Source organism: Terrapene carolina, unplaced genomic scaffold, assembly GCF_002925995.2.
Source record: "Terrapene carolina triunguis isolate 2854851 unplaced genomic scaffold, T_m_triunguis-2.0 Scaffold192, whole genome shotgun sequence".
Classification (NCBI taxonomy): Eukaryota; Metazoa; Chordata; order Testudines; family Emydidae; genus Terrapene; species Terrapene triunguis.
The window spans coordinates 15,069,732-15,090,300 of record NW_020664543.1 but is presented as its reverse complement, the minus strand read 5'-3'; the positions used below and the strand labels follow the sequence as shown (position 1 = coordinate 15,090,300).

The following is a 20,569-nucleotide window of genomic DNA, read 5'->3' as shown; positions in this document are numbered from 1 at the left end:
ACCCTTTTCTTGGTGCACTGTTGTTAAGGGGGAAAGGGGATGCTGACCACTCTATATTTAAGGCTGAAAGTAGCTTCCAATTATAAATCTCACTTTTTTCCCCCCAACCCCTTCAAAATCTTCCCTCCCCTAACTTCACCAATCCCCACTACCCCCTGAAATTTCACATGCTACATCTCATCCCGGGGTGATCTTTACTGCAGGCCCCTCCTTGGGTTTGTCTGCTGCATGTTGTAACTTCCTACTAGCTAGAAACCCTTATTAAGAGACTGTTCAAAGAAACATCATGTTTTTCTGTTATCCAGTTTTTTTTTTTATTTTAAACTAATAGGTTTTTCTACCCACTTTCATAAAAAACAAACAAACCTCTAGAAACCAAAACAACAAAAACCCTGACCTTGTGAGGTCCTAAATTACAACAAAAGGAGGAGAAAGAGACACTTGGATTGTCTTGCACGCATGTTATTTTAGGTTGTTATGTAACCAGAGCAGAAGAACATTACATCAGCTTCTTTTAACGAAAAAGCTTTTCACATAGAAGGGTCGAGATGAGCTTTTGATCTGGGGGCTATTTCCTTCCTCATCTGAATGTGGTGGGGTTACTCGAGGGTCTCTTCCAGCTTCAGAATGGCAGTAACCCAGTAATTTTCCTTGTCAGGGAAAAGTTCAAGCAAGCAAATATCTTGACTGTAAGGTTTGGCTGGTCACATGGTCCTGAATTGAGATTGCATTGTGTGTGGAGATTTGTAATTGAGTACACAACAGCATGAGGACCTCCCTTGCAGGCGCAGTCTTATATGCAGGCTGTCAGATTGCGAGTGCCTCAAGTCTGTGTGTGAAGAATTAACCACACAAGAAGGATAAAAGATGAAGCTTCCCTTTGACCTGATCAAACAGTTCGTGGCTGGGCCAATTCTTGCCTGGTTGTGGTATTCGTGAAATGCCCCACTCTTGTCCTTGTGGTTTATATGCAACTTGATTTACGCTTTGGAGCTGAGCACCAGCCAAAGATGGCAGCGAACAAGAGGAGGGCAATGAAGACTGTGCAGAATGACCCAATCACCACTAGTCCTGCGAGAGCCCAATCATCTGTCAGAATGCAACTCTTCAAGTTTTCCAGAACTGGGGAAGCCGTTTGTGTTGAGGACGACATGCTGGCCCGTCCCTGCTGGAATTAGAGTGGGGAAACCAGATGAGTGTCTGATACTTGTCTACCTTCTCTACTTCCTCAACAGATATATGCACACACATACCCTTTACACACTTACTAGCATTGTTCTTTCAAAAGGTGTAGTCACTCTTTAGAGAAACCAATCCCATGAACATAAACAGAATATAGAACACCAAAGAACTGTCTAGTGGTCTGTGCCAGAGAAGATTCTGCCCTTAAAATTCTGTTCAGGAATTAATTATTCCAGCAGTGGGGTTTTATTTTACCAATATTTTAGCAGTGTCTGCTGGTGCAGCTACAGTCATGGCTTTGTCAGAATCTTCAGTATAAGGATTGTATAGTCCTGGATGTAAAAGAAATATAATAAAAATCAATGACCATAGCAAGTCTGTCAGAGCAGAAGACATTTTGAACAAGATCCTCAGCAGTGGTAAATCAGGATAGCGCCACTGAAGTCAGTTGAGATACTCCGGTTTACACCAGTTGAGGATGTGGCCCTTTTAAAATAAAAAGTTAGGCTCTTAAGTCATGGGAGTACACCAGACATGGACATATGCTCTTGTACCCCTATAGCAAAAGCAATCTGTTCTGCAGGCACATTATCAAATGGGGGATTAAACCTTCTTGTCGTTTAATACAAAAAGAGAAGCAATTAGAACAGCCAAGCTACCTCCATGCAAACGTTTCTCCTTCTGCAGGTGTAGTTATGCACAGAGTGTTAGTTTTAGCTTTTCCTCCCGTTTTTGACCCAAACCTTACCATTTCTTTAACAGTACCACATGCATGTGTGCACACGCACACTTTCTCACTAATGGTGTTAAACTGCAACTAAAATATTTTTATTTTATTTTATTGACATAATTTACTCTGGAGTCTCACTAGGCTCTACACGCTTGCTCATTCAATGCCATCTTGCCCGTTGCCTTGCTCACAGCCATGCTGTTACACCATTTAAATAACATCTGACATCTCTTTGCAAGAAGCTTTAATGCTTCCCTGCTTTATACACCTCAGTGAGAAATGAAAGGATGGATGGATTATTCCTCCTTCCGTCAGAGCGACTGCTATCCTGACCTAATACAAAGAGTGGGGGAGAGGGAGACAACACCTCGCTAAATTATTTCAGTCTACTTATACCTGTACTAGCCCCCTCCCGTTGCATTTCTGCCCTTAATACTGCATGAAAGGAAAAGGGTTAGACAGTGTGAAGTTAATTTCACCCTCACAAAGCGGTGCCCGCTAGAATCTCAGAAACACATTACAGTTGTTGTTTGTTACTTCTGCCCCAGCAGCCAAAGTATTTGGATAATGCTTTGGTTTTTGGAATCACAGCAGATCATTTTAACAGGGTCCTTTATAACTCTGCAGTTAGACATGTAGTGACAAAGGGCCTGTCTGGATAGTTCACCCCTGAGAAAGCTGCATGCAGACCCTCTGGGACAGTCTCCTCGCCCTCTAAAATAGTGACAGCATCGATCGCCTCAAAATAGGTCTCCTCCAAGCCCGAGGGAAGAAATACAGTCTGACTGGATACCCCAAAGCTGCCATCTTTCCTCTGAATGCAGTCAGCCTTGAAACGAAGTAGTTGTGGATGGTTCCACTATTACCTGAAGCTGCTGTGGATGTAGCGTATGTGCCTTCTGCCACTGGTGCCTTCTCTGCAGAAGATCCTGGCCTGCTGAGAGGTCCCTCTTCAGTGTGCATGGGAAGGGCGGACTCTCTGTGGGAATTGCCTGTTTGTACTTTAGTAAATTATTAACAATGGTGGCAATGTTTTGTGTCTCCCCTGCAGACTTTCTGGAAGGGTGGTGAGGCTTATCTGTGGCTTGTCTGATTGTACAGTTCAGAGACATGGTTTGCCCATGACTCAGCCACTCCCAAGCCTTATTTGTGTCTGTGTGTGTTTCAATTGGAGTAGTCCTGCTGGAAAGGTAGTGGAGGGAAATGGTAGGTATCATGTATCCAGCCCTTGATTGCAGTGTGACTTGTGATTAAAAGCTGTGGCCCCTGATCAATGCTGTTACTCCTTGATCTATTTGATCAAGCACCAGCCAGTGAGAGAGCCTGGGGGGTGGGGTATGTTGGCAATATGAACCTCTTCCCCAAAGGAGTAAAACATTCATCACTTTGGTAGAGACCTAGAGTTGCTGCCTTTAAAAGTTTGTCCTGGCCATGGGCCAAATTGATTGGATCAGGTTCAGACATGGTGTGAAGTTGAGTTGCATATGCATGCACCAGGTCTGAATTTGGCCATGTTTGTCATCCCATCATGATGCAATGTCCTGACTCGATGCTGTGCTGACTCCAAAGGATATTTTTGAACATTTCAATGTCGTGCAAGTCTTACTTGTATGATGTGAGACTGTCATAGGAACCAATGCGACAGGTAGCAACCCTTCCTCTCTATAATTCATCCCACCGATCTTTTTGCTTTATGGTCTCCACATGACACTGATTGAATCAAACATCTTTTCTTTCCTCCTTTCCATGCCTGCATCTTGCTGCAGGCATCCATTCCAACAAAAAACCTTCCTGATACTTGAGAGGGCCTGCTAGTTCCTGTAGCTGCTGGGTCAGGTGGTAGCTCACAACCTCACTCTTGGTGGAGGGGATTCGGCTCTAATCTCTGATTTATGTACAGGAGTCAGTATCCCAAGCTCAGTTTAGAAACAGAGGGCATGTCTACAATGCAGCCCCTACAGCGGCACAGCTACAGCACTGTGCCACTGTAGCGCCATAGTATGGGGATGCTTCCTACGTGAACAGAAGGTGTTTTTCCCCTTCACAGCCCTGCATGACCTAGTCAATCGAATCTTTAAGTGTAGACCAGGCCTTACTCCTCTCTTTTTAGAAGTGTGTTAAACAAGGCCACGCTTCCAATCAGTATCTTCATCAGTTTGTAACAGTACAGGCAGAGTAGTCCCTTACAGAGCAATTGCACTGTGGGATAGCTATGATCAAATAGTCTCTTTGTTGCTTTCTTAAAGGGGAACAGGAAGATTACACAAGTAGAGGGCTCCAGGGGCATGGGGGAGAGGGGGAGGTGAACTTGTTGCTCACCGTCAGATCCTACAGTCTGATCAAAAGTAGCATTAACTGAGGTCAGTTTTGCACTCTAAAGCGGGAGGGTTAATCCTGGCGAGTAGAAGCTTTTATGTAAGATATATGTGACCACACTCCACTTTACCAAAATGAAAATTGCGTAACAAGAAAACTATGACAGCTGCGTCGTGGAAGACTAAGGCAATCGTCGCGTGCATCTTGCACTTCCTGCTTTCATGCTAACTCCAGCTGTTGCACGTTTACAAAAGCTTCTGCATTTGAAGAGAGTTATTCTCTGCTTCTGCTTGCTGGACTTAAAAAAATTCCCCTCCTATCTGAGCAAGGAGGCGCCCCAGATCCAACACCGCGCAGGGTAAATCTGCCTGTGGCTCCCATCCACTTTATCTGTAGATTATTTTAAGCCAAGAGACTAGAAATATGTGTGTGTGGTGTGCAGGCGGAACTGGTCCAGTGTTTATTAGCCAATCATAAACTGTAGTAATTCAGTGAGTTGAACTAGGATTCTTTGTGCACTGGGACTTAGACCCCATCTTGTACTTAAGCATCTGCTGAATTCCAAGCATGTGAGTAATTCCACTAACTTTGAGGGGACTGCTCGCATGCTTGAAAGAGCAAGTAGCACCTCAGCGCTTTGCAGAACTGAGCCCATAGTAGCTGTCTCCTCGCGAGGGTGGGGTGTCCATGCCACCTGCTGGTAGGACATTGTTCCCCTGGTCTGAAATATGATCTTGGTTTCAGGCTGTCTTCAGCGAGTGTTTAAATTCCCGATTGCTCTCTTTCTATCCCTCCCTTTTTTTTATTCCCGGTTGTTGCTAATTCGGGAACATATTGTGGTAGAGATAAGGCAGGGGCCTTCCTCTTGCTGCTCTTGGTCAGTATTTTAAGCCTTGTTGCTATGCCTGTGTAGATAAGGGCTGGTAAATATGGGCTTGCTTGTAGCAGTCCCCAAGTACTCACTGTCACTCCAGGTGAGTTTTTCCTCACTGCAGTGTCCGCCTTGTGACAGCCACCATGACTGCATTAGCACAGCCAGCTCCATGATGATGAAACGCTTCATGCTAGGATCCTATTCATTTCCATAACAGCCACTGCCTGGCTGAGGGTAGGGAAGAAGTAGGTGCTGTTTCATTGGTCACAGGTGTCTAGGTTTCGAGTTAATTGAGAAACAAAAAGCTCATCCTTATAAGTGAGGATGTATCAAGTTTCCCGTTGGGCAGTCAATTAACATCTCTGTGCCTCAGGGATAACCACAGATGTACCTAGTGTGAGGATTACTTCCCTGATGTCTGGAATGTTGTTGTAGTCATGTTGGTCCCAGGATATGAGAGAGACAAGGTGGGTGAGGTAATATCTTCTATTGGATAAAAATACCCTGTTACCTGTGGGCGAATACTTTTCGCAGAGTGTTCACTCCATATCTGACTTATCAGCCCTGGTCCTCCAAGGAAACCTTCACAACACCTTCAGTGTAAACCCCTTATGCTTAACAATCTGTCCCACCTTGTATTTAGTTGTAACATTCTGGTTACCTTTTCCAGACCTGAAGAAGAGCTCTGTGAATCTCGAAAGCTTGTCTCTTTCACCAACAAAAGTTGGTCCAGTAAAAAATATTGCCTCACCCGCTTTGTCTCTCTAATGTCTGTAAAACACTTGGAGATCTTCTGTGGGAGGGTGCACCAGATCTATGAAAGTTTATTATATTAAACTGATACTACACTAGGGCTTAGTTGTCCCAATTCCTTTGTTACAAGATGCAAAGTTTTGCTTCTACCATGTGCATTGTGGCAGCCAAATGGAAAGGCTGGGCACTTCAGTCTAAATATAACTTTTATTCTTTGTGTGTGGCTAGCTTATAGCAGTGGAGCATTATTATTATTTAACTTTTAATGGCCCTGGTCAAGTTAGGTCCAACATTTTTAATTCTCTTAAAAACCAAACCATCCCCATTAGCTATAAAAATGCATTTTATTTTTGCACAATTGAAATGCTGCGGTATTGTTTTTTCTTAATCTAAACATTCCTCTGCATTGTTGGCAGCTTCCAGAATTGTTCCAAAGTATGAGAATGAACTCAGATGCAAAATGGACGAATCTAATTGAGTGAAGAACAAAAAGCTAAACAACACAAGTGGTGAAAAGCAAACTAGTTGATTTTGTGTGTGTGTATTTGTGTGTGTGTGTACACACACATATACACACAGAGGATATTGTTAATAATCTAGGGTGCTCTTAGTAATTTAGCTAAGGGATTCTTTTAAATATTTTTCCTCTTTTCATTGCCCCTTTTTACAGAAGTGTCAGCAAGTGTTAAAAAAGCACCATATTCAAAGCTTTGTAACTCAGCCCACCTTAGCTGAACTCTGGCACTGTAGATATGTATGTAGTCCATTTGGCTGTTTCAATCATAGTAGTAAAAATGCAAAATGCGAGTAGAAGATTTGTTTACACTCTCTTAACTCAGAATGGGCTTGTTTTAATTCTCTTAAAGGTGATCAGTTCATATTGTGGCATAATTGCTTTCCGTTTTAAAAATTAAACCCCTTTTAACTAACGGATTACTGAGAAAGGGGAGTAGTTTTTCTTCTCCTTTCCTACCCTTAATTACAAATGTCGGGCCCAATGCTGCAGACTTTATACACATGTAACTTCCTTTTGAAGTTCCCTGGACTATAAACCAAATTTACACAGTGGCTGCAGTGTTGAAAGGGTATTTATTTGCACTTGTTAACTTTAGTGGTACAGTTTGCTTGGCTCCAGTTTGCTCCACCACTTGTCACGATGCCATCTCTCAGCTGCTGCACGTATATCCTGAATTAACACTGCCCTCACTGTATATTCTTTCTCTGAAATACATGTGTGAATAAATATACCTTAAACATTTGCTGCCGTTAATATAAACTACACACCGGCCTTCTTTAGTGCAGGGAGCGAGGCATGCTACTCCCATGAATAATAATGGGGATTTGTACATCTGCTTCAGTGCCCCAGGCACTGTACTGAACACTCACCCTGCAATATGCAGAAAAAGCAACACTTTTTCATGGAAGAGAAGGATCTAAATAAAAACCTTTTTTTAAAAAATGATTACTGGCAGGGCAAGCAAACAAAACAATTTGTGTTAGGCTTTTCCCCTCTTGCCTTCATCCTTCAGTGTATGATGGATATTGCACATAGTCTAATTGTTTTCCTCTTTGGCAGTTTTCTTGTCTTTGTAACACTGAGAAAATAAAAGCAGGGAGCATTTGATGCCAACTGTACTTCCAGTCTCTGAGCTCATGTGCCAGCTGAAAGTTCATGTCATGCTGTGCTCTGAGTGGATGGCTCTGTTAAATTTCACGTACTCTGTTACTCATGGTTTTAAAGAAAGTAGAACAGGGAAGGAAAAGCCATACTTGCTTTGGGCTTGATCCTGACGGGTGCTGGTAATGGATATCTCCAGTGATGACAGTAGGAATTGCTAGTGCCCAGCACCACCTCACTGGATTAGGTCATTTATCAAGAGAGCAGGAGACCTTCCTAACCCCGGGGCAGTCTGCATGTGGTCTTTGTGGTTTGCTGCTCTTGGCTCACAAAGAGAGAGCCTGTTGGAATTTTCTGCCAGCCCAGCTGCAATGTTCGCTTTGGGAAAAGTCTGTTTTTGTGTCTTTCTATGGCAAGGATGTCAGAATACTGTTACCTATGTGGCCACATCACAGACCCAGGCAGTGATCATTGCAGAACAACCTAGTCCATCTTATGATCCACTTTCCTCCTCTGCATAGGGTTAGCAGATAGCAACTGTGAAAAATCGGGGTTGGGGGTCATAGGTGCTTATATAAGAAAAAGTCCCCAAAAAAATGGACTGTCCCTTTAAAAACAGGACATCTGGTCACCCTACGGGCTGGTCTACACTAGGGGGGGATCGATCCAAGATATGCAACTTCAGCTACGCGAATAGCGTAGCTGAAGTCGAAGTATCTTGGATCGAATTACCTGGGGTCCAGACGGCGCGGGATCGATGGCCGCGGCTCCCCCGTCGACTGCGCTACCGCCGCTCGCTCTGGTGGAGTTCCGGAGTCGACGGTGAGCGCGTTCGGGGATCGATATATCGCGTCTTAACGAGACGCGATATATCGATCCCGGATAAATCGATTGCTACCCGCCGATATGGCGGGTTGTGAAGACGTACCCTACCTCTGCAGCGTATTCTCATTCACTCCCACCAGCCCGTTCAGAGGGTTAGTGTAGAGAGGGTCATTCCCAGGCCATTCAGCCACAGTGGCTCCTATGTCCTCTTTCACTGTCTTCTCCTGATGCATTTCACACATGAGCAGTTGGCTGGATCTGGATCTTCCTGCCTCTCTGATCAGGGCTTCCCTGGCAGCAGCAGCGATAGCAGCAACAGCTGCAGGCTAGGATCATCAGTGACAGCACAGTAACTGAAGAGAGAAAGGAAGAGTATTGGCTTCTGAAAAGATCTTACAAGAATAAAAACAGACCAACTTTGCAGTGCCTTGAAGAGGCAGAATTTCCTGGAAGCTCTGCTGTAAATGTTGGATTTATTTCTGGGCAGGTGGAGATAGTACGTTATGGCAAAAAACCCAACAATGTTGGCTTATCAGTATGTGAGCAAATAACCTTAAAGCTATAGAATAACATTTATAATTACATTATACAGCACATTTAATTCCAAAGGATCTTAAAATACTTTCCAGACTGTGGGTCCCGTGATGCAGTAATTGCACATGAAAAATTCCCATTGCCATTCCTGGAAGTTATATGCTCATAAGGCCTGGGGCATCAGGCCTAATGGGAATCCCTCCACCCCTCTTAGGACAGCCTCCTCTGGAGTGAAATGCATCAGCTGTGTAGTGTTGTGTGGCTTTAAAGGGTGGAAAGTGAAGAACGGTGTCCATTCAGATGAAATTACAGGGGGAATCTTAAGGTATGCAGGGAACAGTTACCAGAGCTGGGATTTGTCTGTGAAGTCAGTGTTCTCATCCCATCTCTTAAGAAAAGTGACTTTAATGCCAAGAAAAAGAACAAGAGTACTTGTGGCACCTTAGAGACTAACAAATTTATTTGAGCATAAGCTTTCGTAGGCTACAGCCCACTTCATCAGATGCATAGAATGGAACATAATGATAACAGGTATTCAGAACTTTGGGGGTTTTTTTTCTTCCAAACTGGTAAACTAGTAGGCGCTTATATTTTTGTTCGTCATAGAATTTAAGGCTAGAAGGGACTCTCAGATCATCTAGTCTGACCCCCTGTATTTCACGGGCCACCATCACCACCCAGCCACTATCTGTCCAAACTATATATAGTGTCAAATATAGGGTTCCCTTTAAAAACAAAGAGCTGAACTGCCAGGATCCTGTTAGGGATGATGGTCAAGATGGGGATGGGATTAATACCTTTCTCTGGAAGAGATAAGGGTGATGCGTTAAGTGTTACATAACACCCATTGTGTTTGTTCCTTTAAGTGTAATCCATTGACAGGCTGCCAGGGAACCAGACCCAGTGGGGAAACCAGTTGTGTCTATGAGAAGCAGATATACCTGCTTCCAAATTCCAGCTGAGGGAGGGATCCCTTTGTGGACACCGCCGTTCCCCATGGCATTCAAACTGCGAGCAAACGCCCCCCTTTCCCTTTCACTCAAGGGTTCCTGCCTTTCCTCTTCCTACTTTTCCACTGTTTAAAAAAACTTTCTCCATCTGACCGGACAGCTGTTTATTCCCCCTCCTCCAACACCAGTTACTCCATGACAGGGTGACTCCATGAGCTAACCTCTTCAAGGGGGAGGCACTCTTTCTGTTCACACCAGGAAAAGAAATGTGTCCACTAAAGTGTGCCAGTTTCTAGGAAGCAGCAGTAATGGGGGCAATCCCAGACTTGAGTGTCTTGTCTGGTGGCACGATACACTAATACCATTCTTCACAAACGCTCTCCTTCTACTCCTCAAAACATTTACACATGATGTGACTCTGGGATTTACTCACAGCGATAGCAAGCGTGCTTCCCTCCAGATCAATGTTCAGGGGCGATGGTATGGGGAAAGCTTGCACTGCTGCTCCCCATGCTATATGTTCTGTACATAAACAGGAATGAATTCTTCAGGGCCATTGGTCTGGTCCTATCCTGAGTGCTAAAATTCACTTCCATCAGAATGGATTTGTGGGAGAAAATAAGCTAGAGAATCACATTCTTTAGAACAGCTGCAGAACACACCTGCTTTCAGCAAAGTCCTCAGCACAGCCTGCCAGCCTACGAGATCCGAGAGGTTCAGGCAACAACGAGCACATAGGATCCTAGCACTCTTCCATGTACTTACCGATAAAGAAGAGGATAATACAAAATGACACTATCTCCACAGGTTCAGCCTGGGGCAGCTTCTGGAGCTTAAGCAGGAACTTCTCACCAATGGTCTGTATTTCCTTCAGAAAGCCTTCAGAAGACATCCTGGCCAGCACTGTCCAAGTGTGTTATACTGGAGAAAAGCCAAAGAAAGAAAGAGAGAGTGCGCATGAAGCTTTTTACTGTCAATATTATTAACACTAGGGAAACAGCCAGCCTTCTTTAGGGAGCTAATTTGGGATCACAAGTAAAACACGTTTATCCGGTCTCAGCCCTTGCTCCCAATAGCTAAGGAGGAGGGATTTTAACTATCTGCATATCCTGACATTGCTTTTATTCAAATCTGGAGCTAGCTGACACTCTGGCTTTGTATCAGATCAGTTTGTGGGTATACTCTCCATCTGGGCTCTGCTTCACCGCTTTTAAAAAGCCAAATGATTTTGCACAGTTGGGCAAGGACAAAAATATGGTGTTCCCTCTCAGCCTGCTATGTATGGGATGACATTAAAGCTGGCTGATTTCCACAAAGGGAAAAATTAGTTGTTGCTTTTCAACTGTCCAAGCTCATGTTCTCCCAGAAAATAAGCTGACTTTCACTTGCTAACCTGAGAATGTGTGTCCCAAATCATTCCCACGATGCTGCATTCTGTATACAAAATTGTCTTCCCCTGTGTAACGCAACACACGCTCCCTTTTAAGGTTTCTTGTAGCTCCAGCAGCAGCAAGCCACCTTGTGAGTGCTTCCATTATCATAGCACCCTTGTGTAATACTCATGTCACATTTCTGGTTTCTAGGGCTGGTGGTGTATGGTGATATTGTGAATTTTGACTGATCCACATCTATTTAGGAGACATGAATGCTTTAAGTTTATACAGCTGACTGTGACTTTTGTACCCGGTAAGATAAATATAGATCTGTTTGACCACACATTTGTAGTAATGTAGTGACATATAATCTGACTAGGGGATTTAGACTTCCACGCATTGTGTATATGGGGGGGTGGGGGGGGAAGGGGAGGAAGGGAGAACAAATGCCACGGAGATCTTTGACTTTAGAGCCTAGTGTAGATCCTCTGTGAGCTGAGGGGTGAAAACATTATCTATGATCCTTACTCTCTTTCTACTGTATTCCTCTTGTAATTCCATCAAGTATGAAAAGGCAATTTATTGTCAGGAGCTGAAAATACTGTGGATAAAGTTATATTTATATAGGGCAACATTTTCAAAGCTACCACTTCAATTGTATCCATAATATTTGCAAGCCTGCTCTTTTGGGGGAGCAAAAATTTCTTGTGTCTACAAATGGATGAGCTTGCAATGTTACTGGAGAGTGATGTAGGATGCTGTTTTTAAGAGCTTGCCTATGCTGAGAATGTAATTTGGATTAAGGGAGGGCGTGAATTTAAAGCAGAATAACTATTCCCAATTAACTGTTTGCATGGATGCTCCTTATTCCAGAATGAGAGTGTCTTATTCTGAATTAGGATAATCCACTTTTCAAAGCAGGTTGGCTTGTCTACATAAACATTTAGTTCACGGCAGGCTAAGGTGTAAACTACACCGCACTAGCCTGCCGTGCTATAGGAGTCTGTGTAGCCTCTGCTGATGTGCACTAACCGTTCCTTAATGCGCTTTGATCTACTCCCAGAGTATATCAAAGCACAATAGGGAACAGTTAGTGTGCTTAGTAGGGTTCACGCAGACACTTAGTGCACAACAGGTTAATGTGGGGTAGATTTACATCCTAGCAGCTGCAAGCCAAATGTTTGTGTAGACAACCCTAAGCTAAACAGGAACAAGTCACTTTAGTCTGGAATAAGAGCATCAGAGCATCCACGCAGGAAGCTAATTGGGAATAGTTATTCCAGAATAGTTTTTCCAGATTAACTCCCCATGTAGACAAACCCTGAAAGGTGTCCAACTGCATTAATGTTGTAGCATGTATAGCAGGAGTAGGCAACCTATGGCACGCATGCTGAAGGCGGCACACGAGCTGATTTTCAGTGGCACTCACACTGCCCGGGTCCTGGCCACCGATCCAGGGGGCTCTGCATTTTAATTTAATTTTAAATGAAGCTTCTTAAACATTTTGAAACCTTATTTACTTTACATACAACAATAATTTAGTTATATATTATAGACTTAGAGAGCGAGACCTTCTAAAAAGGTTAAAATGTATTACTGGCACGCGAAACCTTAAATTAAGAGTGAATAAATGAAGACTCGGCACACCACTTCTGAAAGGTTGCCGACTCCTGATGTATAGTATGAACAAAACTGAGTTTAGGTTTTCCCATCATCAGTTCTTCAAGCCATTGTGCCTACTAGTAGCGTAGGCTGCTTAGAAGCATGCAGCCTGTTAGACGCATGCAGAACATGGTGCACGCCTGGTGTGTGCTTGGACCCCCGACTGAGTTAAGGTTCTCATGCCATTGTTCAATTGAAATTTCCTGACTTGTTTAAATTATATTAGTTGACAGTATTTTATGGGAGTCCTTCATGTTGCAGTTAATTTCTGCCTTTAGTGGTGACATAAAGCAAACAGAGATACAGAAAATGCATCATAAATAAGCCAACCAATTCTCTGCTGCACTTTCTGCTTTGGTTTGCTCAGTGGATGCTCTGGGTTCAGCCTTCAGTACATTTAGAACAATTACTTGGGGAGAGATCTTGCTTGGCTCTTTCTTTGCAGGCTGGGTTTAAATACTATACTGCCAAGTAAAACTGTATATTTTGAATGTGGATGCAATCCAGAGATTTGTTCTTTTAAAAACAAGGCTACAGAGTTTATGGGGAGGGAAGAGTCAGAATCAGATGGGTTCTTAGGGGCTGGGGGAAAAAGGCCAGGTCCAGTAGGAAGAGTGCTGCCAGGTGCAGTGAAGCACAGTTGTGGCCTTATGACCTGAAATGATGTAGCCTGATCAATGCAGGGCCGGTGCTACCATTAAGGCAAACTAGGCGGTTGCCTAGGGCGCCAAGATTTGGGGGCGCCAAAAAGCGGTGCCCCCATTTTTTTTTTTTTAACAGCGTTCCTGGGCTGGGCACGTGCGGCTCAGCTGTTTGGCACCGCAAGCCTGGGGGGAGGAGAATTAGAGCCTGGGCGGCATGCTCGGGGAAGAGGCGGAGCAGAGGTGAGCTGGGGTGGGGAGCTGCCGTGGGGGGGGCGCCTCAGGGCAAGGGGGGGGTGTGCCTCAGGGCGGGGGGGGGGGGGGGGGAACTGCCGCGGGGGGGGGGGGGGGGCGCGCAAGATGGAAGTGCCGCCTAGGGCGTGAAACTTCCTTGCACCGGCCCTGGATCAATGTAATTAATAAATAATCTATAGATTACTTAAGAGTTCCCAATTATCACTTTGAGGGTTGACGGGTTCTTGTCCCAAGATCAGGCCCAGTATTATTCAAATTATTATATAGTTAGGAAACCTGATGTCCACAGTTTCAACACTCACACTATAGGAACTCTTCTATATTTACCAATCATTGTATTAACATTTAGCACAGTCACAAACACTCCAGCCCAGTAAGGTAGATAGAGATACTACAGAATGTACCTCTGAACATCCATATACTGTACTTACACCATCCCTCCCTTGCAGACCAACCTGAAATGTTAGTAATCATCTTCCTCATTACCTTGCCCTACATCAACAGTGGCCATCATTCTGGCACCTCCCAGGGGCTACATCTATTTCTCCTACTGCTCATAGGCTAGGATGCAACTTTTATAATATGTTACGCTGACACCACTATGTCTGATGCTTATTCAGTAGGAGTTTCTCCCCTCTTCCTTATTTGTATTTCCTTACCTTGCTAACATTGGGTGTCCTTCTCCTATAGGTTAGTATATCAGTGATCTCAACTTATTATCATACACGTCAATTTGTTGCCTTGGCACCCTTGTGGTTCAGTATGCGCGGTAGCTTATGTACCAGTTGTTATCATGTACATCGATTCATCGCTATGACACTCTTGTGTGGGATTTCCCCTTAAACGCTCTATTTTTCAGCTCCCCAATACTTTGGGTTTTCAATTGGACCATTTACCTGTGCCAGAGTCCATAGGCCTCAAGCCTGATGCTAACTGCAGAAGCTAATGTCTTATAGGATACAGGCCTGTAGGTTCCTTGCATTACTGCTGAATATAATAAAGGCAGAATGAAGGCAAAGCTGTGAATATAATAAAGGTAAGCTAGCCCTATAGGCTGTAGTGGCCATTGCACAAACCAGGGTTAAATATTTCTCTCCACGATTGATCTCCATGCCCAAAGTGAACTGTTCCACGAATGGCTTTTCTTCCACCTCGCACACTTTTATAGGATTCTATGTCTCAGTTTGATTTCCAGTCAAACAAATGGAAGGTGTGAGGAGAGGCAAAACAGTCTGTGCTTTCTGATCTTGGCTTCAGAGGTAAAACATTTTGGTTTGTCCCTCCTGACGGTGTCTTTCTGCCCGGAAGCTCCCACAGCAAACAGTCTGTCAGAAATGTTTTTGTGCCGTGCTCTGGGCTGGGGAGAGAGTTGCTAGTATGATATGAGCTAGGCCTCCAGAGTTTTGGTGTGAAGTGTAGAACTGTTGCTGTAGCGTGGGTGTGACACTGTATGGGTTAATATAGGGTTCAATCTATATAGGTTGACCAGGATCCTGGCTTGACTTTCTTTCCTCCGTTATGGGTGTTCTGTTGGTCAGGCTACCTAACACCATCGTGGGTGAAGGAGTCTGATGTTTAAAAGTTGCAAGGAATGTTGCTTGTTTATCTTGGTTTGAACACCTTGTAGGGAGAAAGCTTGAACTGCAGTATCTGGCTGCCAACAAGGGAGTAAATACCTTTCCACTCTACTAACCAAGATGCCAGCTCCAGAAACTCACAGCATTTCAGGATTTATAATCGCGGGACCAAACAACTTTGCAGAATTCACTCTTCCACTTATTCTCCTCCCTGCCTCTGCTCCCCATCCCCCCCAAAAAACTGTGTCTGTCGTCTTCCATTCTACCAATTATATAAATTGCTCAGAACTAACCTTGGACTTGATCTTACTCCCACCGAAACCAGTGGTAAAACTCCCATTGGCTTCAGTGGGGCCAGGATTTTTCCCTAAAGATTAGCACATGGGGAAGGACTGGGTTCTATTCCTAGCTCTGCCACCAATTCACTTTGTGACCTTGAACAAATCACCTAACTTCTCTGTGCCTCCGGTTCCTTCTCTATAAAGCGAGGGCGATGATACTTACTGACATCACAAAGGAGTTATAACGATTAATTCATTTAGTACGCTTGTTTTTCAAAGAAGCTGCAGAAGACCTACAGTAACCGGTGAAAGGTGGTACAGAAGATCAGAGCGAATGATAATTATTAAAACGGACATCTCTCTGTGGAAGATACAGTTCCACTACTCTGTTCTCGTTTACAAGGGAAAGTAGCTGATGTTATTCTCACTCCATTACTTTACAGCATTTCAGATGATAAGAAGAAACCAGTTTGGCCGCTGGTGATCTCTGTGTGACACTGGAGATGCAGTCCCCAAGACGGCTTGAAGCCCCCACTTTAACTGGCAGTTTACTTTCCAAGGATAGAATGTTGTTGGGGGTTAGAGAAGGCAACTGGAAATGGAGTTCCTGGATTCTATAGTAAGCACTGCCACCAATGGACTGTTTCACCTGGGGCAAATCAACCTCTTCATGTCACAGTTTCTCCAACTGGGTGTCTCTCTTTGCAGCTGACCTCCCTCAGTAGTATGTTCACTGGGAACAGGAACATGAGAGCAGGAGCCAGTGCTCTTCTGGCAACAGCGGCAAGACGTTGGAGCTCATTACAGGAGAAAATCAGAATGTCCACACATTTCCTGCCTTTGCAACACAGAGTAAACCTTATTATTATGACTTGGCATTCACACAGCTGTAACTAAAGGCCGCAAAGAAGAAATGAGAAAAGGTGGGGAACGGAGGGGGAGAGAGGAGGAAAAGAGAAACTTAAACAAAAATCAAAGCAAACACCACCCTGAACTGCTTCATGGCAGGCAGCTTGGAGCATTCCCTCTAGCCTGCCATGGCAGCCTGAAAGTTATGGTTCCAACCATCTTCTTTTCTGACTGTTCATTTCTGAGAAATTCCTCTTTAAAGCAACAAAACCCTACATTGTAGCCAATGGGATTAAATCTTCAGATCTCCTATTCACACTGCAGGGAAGCGAACTGAGTAAATCAAATCTTTAGATCTCCATATTGTTTTAGAAGGGAGGCAGAACCTCAAGGCATTAGTCTTGCTTGGAAAGAGAACAAGCACAGTAATAGTGCAGAAAGATGTCCATTTGGTTTGCAGTGCATGTAGCTCAGCCGCACGGGTTAGGTTATTTTAAACCAGCAAGGCACTGCCTGTGTTCCGGGCTCTCGCAGGTTGTTACTGATTAAGGTTAAGGTGATGCCTAGAAAGTACTATCTTATTTCTTTTTAATGCAGATTCATCCTGCAGGGCCAGTTGGGTAAAGCTGTGCAAATTGCCATAAATGCCCTGGAGGCCAAATCTTTCCAACTAGCTTTAATAGACTAAAGCTGTATGGTACCTAAATAAGTGGCCTGACTTTCAGCCGATGAGCACCTGCAGCTCTTATTGATTTGATTGGTAATTCTGGCTGCTCAGCATTTCTGAGAATAAGAACATTTATTTAGGCACCTCCGGTTGAATATTTTGGCTAGAGCAGTGCTTCTCAAAGTCAGGCCGCCGCTTCTTCAGGGGAAGCCCCTGGCGGTCCGGGCCAGTTTGTTTACCTGCCGCGTCCGCAGGTTCGGCTGATCGCGCCTCCCACTGGCTGCGGTTCACCGCTCCAGGCCAATGGGGGCTGCGGGAAGCGGCGCGGGCCGAGGGATGTGCTGGCCACCCTGGGCTAGAGCCTTTTGGGACTGAGAACCAGCTGTGTGTGTCACATCTTTGATGTCCATTGTAAGTTGGCTGGACCTTAACCAAGAGCGAAGGCTGCATAATATGGTCTACTATCCATAGGGCCCAGATTCTGGTATCTGGCTTAAGCTGGTCCAGTCTCCATGAATAATAAATTATTTGTCGAATGTATACAGTTTAAACACCCTTCCCTTTAACAAGTTACACCCTTCTTCTGTGCTTTCATCCTCTGCGTGGAGAAGTAGGTGTGTTGGAGGGTAGGAGGGCAGGTGAGGCTAAACTTATTGTTGAGGACTAAGCCATGGGTTAGTCATAATGCTGGTGCCATTTCAGTAATGTATGTTTGCACAGAGGGGAAGAGAGCGAGAGAGATGATGATCTTGTGGTTAGGGCACAGGACTAGAAGTCAGGAAATGTGATTGACTTCAATGTCCTCTTGCAAGCAAACCCTTCTAGGCTTTTGCTGTTGCTGCTTTCTGAAGTCTGAGATGAAGCTTTGGGGAGTCTGTTGCTGAAGGCTGTTGTTAGCACATGTAGTTCTAATGCAGCACTTCCTAGTCATGTTGATCTTTGATTCTGCCTGAAGACCGGCATCCTCTTCACCTCCCATCCCATAGTGGCAACCATTTGAGACGTCACAACTCAACAAGAGGGGCACTTTCAGAAAGTGGGGACTACCTGATGATCCCAAGCAAGGAGTTTGTCTGTTGTCACACACTCATCTCTGACTCCATTGTAATGTTTTCTTTAAGATGTTTTCTCAGATTTCTTGTCTGCAGCTATTAACACAAACATTGTGTGCTATGATCTATTCCCATCAAGTCACACAAGATAAGCAAGGTGAGTTTGGCCCAATACTGGAATGGGAAACACCCCTGGAATGCTTAGGAGCTGTAGGAAGGTAGTGTTGGTTGCTTGGCAGGGAATCTTCCAAGTCCACCCCAGCATGGTGAAAAAGGGGTGCTGTACTGCTGAAGGTGCTGCCCTCCCAATGAGGCTTAAAACAAAGGTTCTTACTAGTTGTGATCACTTTCTCAAGAGTAGGTGTTCAGCTGTGGTGTCGTGGATTAATTCTAAGGGCAGGTCTACACTTACTTCCTGGTCCGGCCGTAAGCAATCGATCTTCTGGGATCGATTTATCGCGTCTTGTCTAGACGCGATAAATTGATCCCGGAAGTGCTCGCCGTCGACGCCGGTACTCCAGCTCGGCGAGAGGAGTACGCGGCATCGACGGGGGAGCCTGCCTGCCGCGTCTGGACCCGCGGTAAGTTCGAACTAAGGTACTTCGAATTCAGCTACGTTATTAACGTAGCTGAATTTGCGTACCTTAGTTCGAAGTGAGGGGTTAGTGTGGACCAGGCCTAAGTGTGGTAGCTCCTTTGTACTGTACTGAATTATTGTTCTGGTTTCAAATGGATAAGATCTTTTCCACTTCTGTTCCTAAACTATTGTCATGTTGCCGAGCATTGTTAAATACTAAGTGCATTTTGACAGTAGATGAAATAATCCCTGTATATGGTTTATATATTAGTTTAAATTTGCAAAATGCTTTGAGATTAAAGGGATTATAGAAATAGGGAAAATCCACCAGCGATATTACATTGTTACTGCAGCTTTTGCTGGCATGGATGTAGTTGACCAACCGCATGATCTTCACGACAGCCCACAAGCAAGTCTTGTGTCCATAACAGGAGAGGTCAGAACCAGTGAGGCCAATAGTTCATTCACTGGCAGGAGAAAATAGTTCCCAGCTCTAGAGAATTCAGCCTTTGCCCACATGCACACAAGCTGGTAAATTGTGGTTCAATTTCATGGGAGAAAAGCTTTGACCTTGTCAGCCAAGGTTGAAAAATCTGAAGCCCTCCCCTTCAGATTATAAAATAGAATTGATTGGGTACCCAAATAGTCAAGATAGCCTGCAGTCTAGTTTGTCCGCTTATTGGAGCCAGGTTTCCCAGCAGCAGTAAAGATGCCCCAGTCCTGCCCTAATCACCTCATATTTAACTAATGTGTGACAAGTTCATGGGAAGGCATTGAACCCCCTGAAATATCAATCAAGAGTCTGAAATTGATAATCGAGACCACTGAGTTGGGAACTTCTATAAAACTCTTAAGAATCCTCTACCCTTCTCTAGCACATCTCATCTGAGAATCGTAAATAAATGAAGCGCCTTGATAGGTCATTATTATTACTCCTGTTTTACAGATGGGAGAAACTGAGGCACAGGGATTGTGACTTGCCTACTGAAAGGACAAGCTGTATTAAAAATAAATCTGCAACTAACAAGTGGGGTCTCTGACGTTCTGTAGTTACTGCTGCTTGGGTCTCGGCTCTGTAGTAGACTGAGTAATTAGAACAGCTGTTTTCAAGGACAGCTGACAGAATGAGATGTACCATGTTTGAGTGTCTGTGTCCAGGTCTATGAAAGCCCAGTAAATACCCACTTCAGGAAATACAGGTTTTCTGCCAATAGCGTCGTATTTCTCAGTGCCAGATGCCTCATCACAATATCGGGAACACATTCTCTAGCTGCTTTCCATTACACCTGGGTCCTTATTTGCACAGCACTGTCCAGAACTCAGAAACTGAATGAATCCATCCTAGCCAGGATGCCATGCTAGCTGTAGGGACCTAGAAAATCCAGGAAGTTGAAGCACCTAATTCTGATCTCTTGAAAGAAACAATTTAAATGATGGGTGAAGTATGAAGCTTATGAAATGGATGGTGTGGGAGGAATGATTGCACTAGTTTGTGTCAAGTAAGGGCATGGGCAGGCGCTGCACTTCCCTGGCAACTCTGCCAAGACACCTCAATTTTGACTACCAGCTTCCCTGGCTATTCCAGTCCTGGGACTGTCCTGAGCAGACTCTCAGTTGTGGTGGGTTTGTGTTGTGGACTAAAATCTATTGTTTTATCACTTTTTTTTTGTTTTTCTCCCACTTGCTTGGATTTAAGTCTCTGCTTCTAAGGTGAATGGCTAGTGTACTAACCCACTGTACATTTGGCCTCCAGCAAAGGCCTTTCTATAGATCTGTCATGTTTGATACAGGCTAAGAGGCCTCTGTGCTACGTGACAGCTGTAACGTAAACCATGTCTCTGCCTTTCTACTTC

At 44.4% G+C, this 20,569-nt stretch overlaps 2 protein-coding genes across 4 annotated transcripts in view; one reads left to right on the top strand and one right to left on the bottom strand.

The window, feature by feature from the left end:
- The window catches only part of RECQL5 (RecQ like helicase 5), a 58,957-nt gene that overhangs the window by 15,274 nt on the left and 23,114 nt on the right, over nucleotides 1–20,569 (top strand). The window lies entirely within an intron of this gene.
- The window catches only part of SMIM5 (small integral membrane protein 5), a 22,249-nt gene continuing 2,026 nt past the window's right edge, over nucleotides 347–20,569 (bottom strand). Inside the window, exons 2-4 of one of the 3 annotated variants that reach the window (XM_029912144.1) lie at nucleotides 10,548–10,703; nucleotides 8,407–8,651; nucleotides 347–1,168 (exon numbers count right to left, since the gene is read on the bottom strand). In XM_029912144.1, the coding sequence (XP_029768004.1) occupies nucleotides 8,533–8,651; nucleotides 10,548–10,674 (246 nt within the window). In that variant the 5' untranslated portion in view covers nucleotides 10,675–10,703 and the 3' untranslated portion in view covers nucleotides 347–1,168; nucleotides 8,407–8,532. Of the gene's footprint in view, nucleotides 1,169–6,056; nucleotides 7,077–8,401; nucleotides 8,652–10,547; nucleotides 10,704–20,569 lie in introns of those variants that run through there. The other 2 variants (XM_029912143.1, XM_029912142.1) reach the window with 2 other exon arrangements.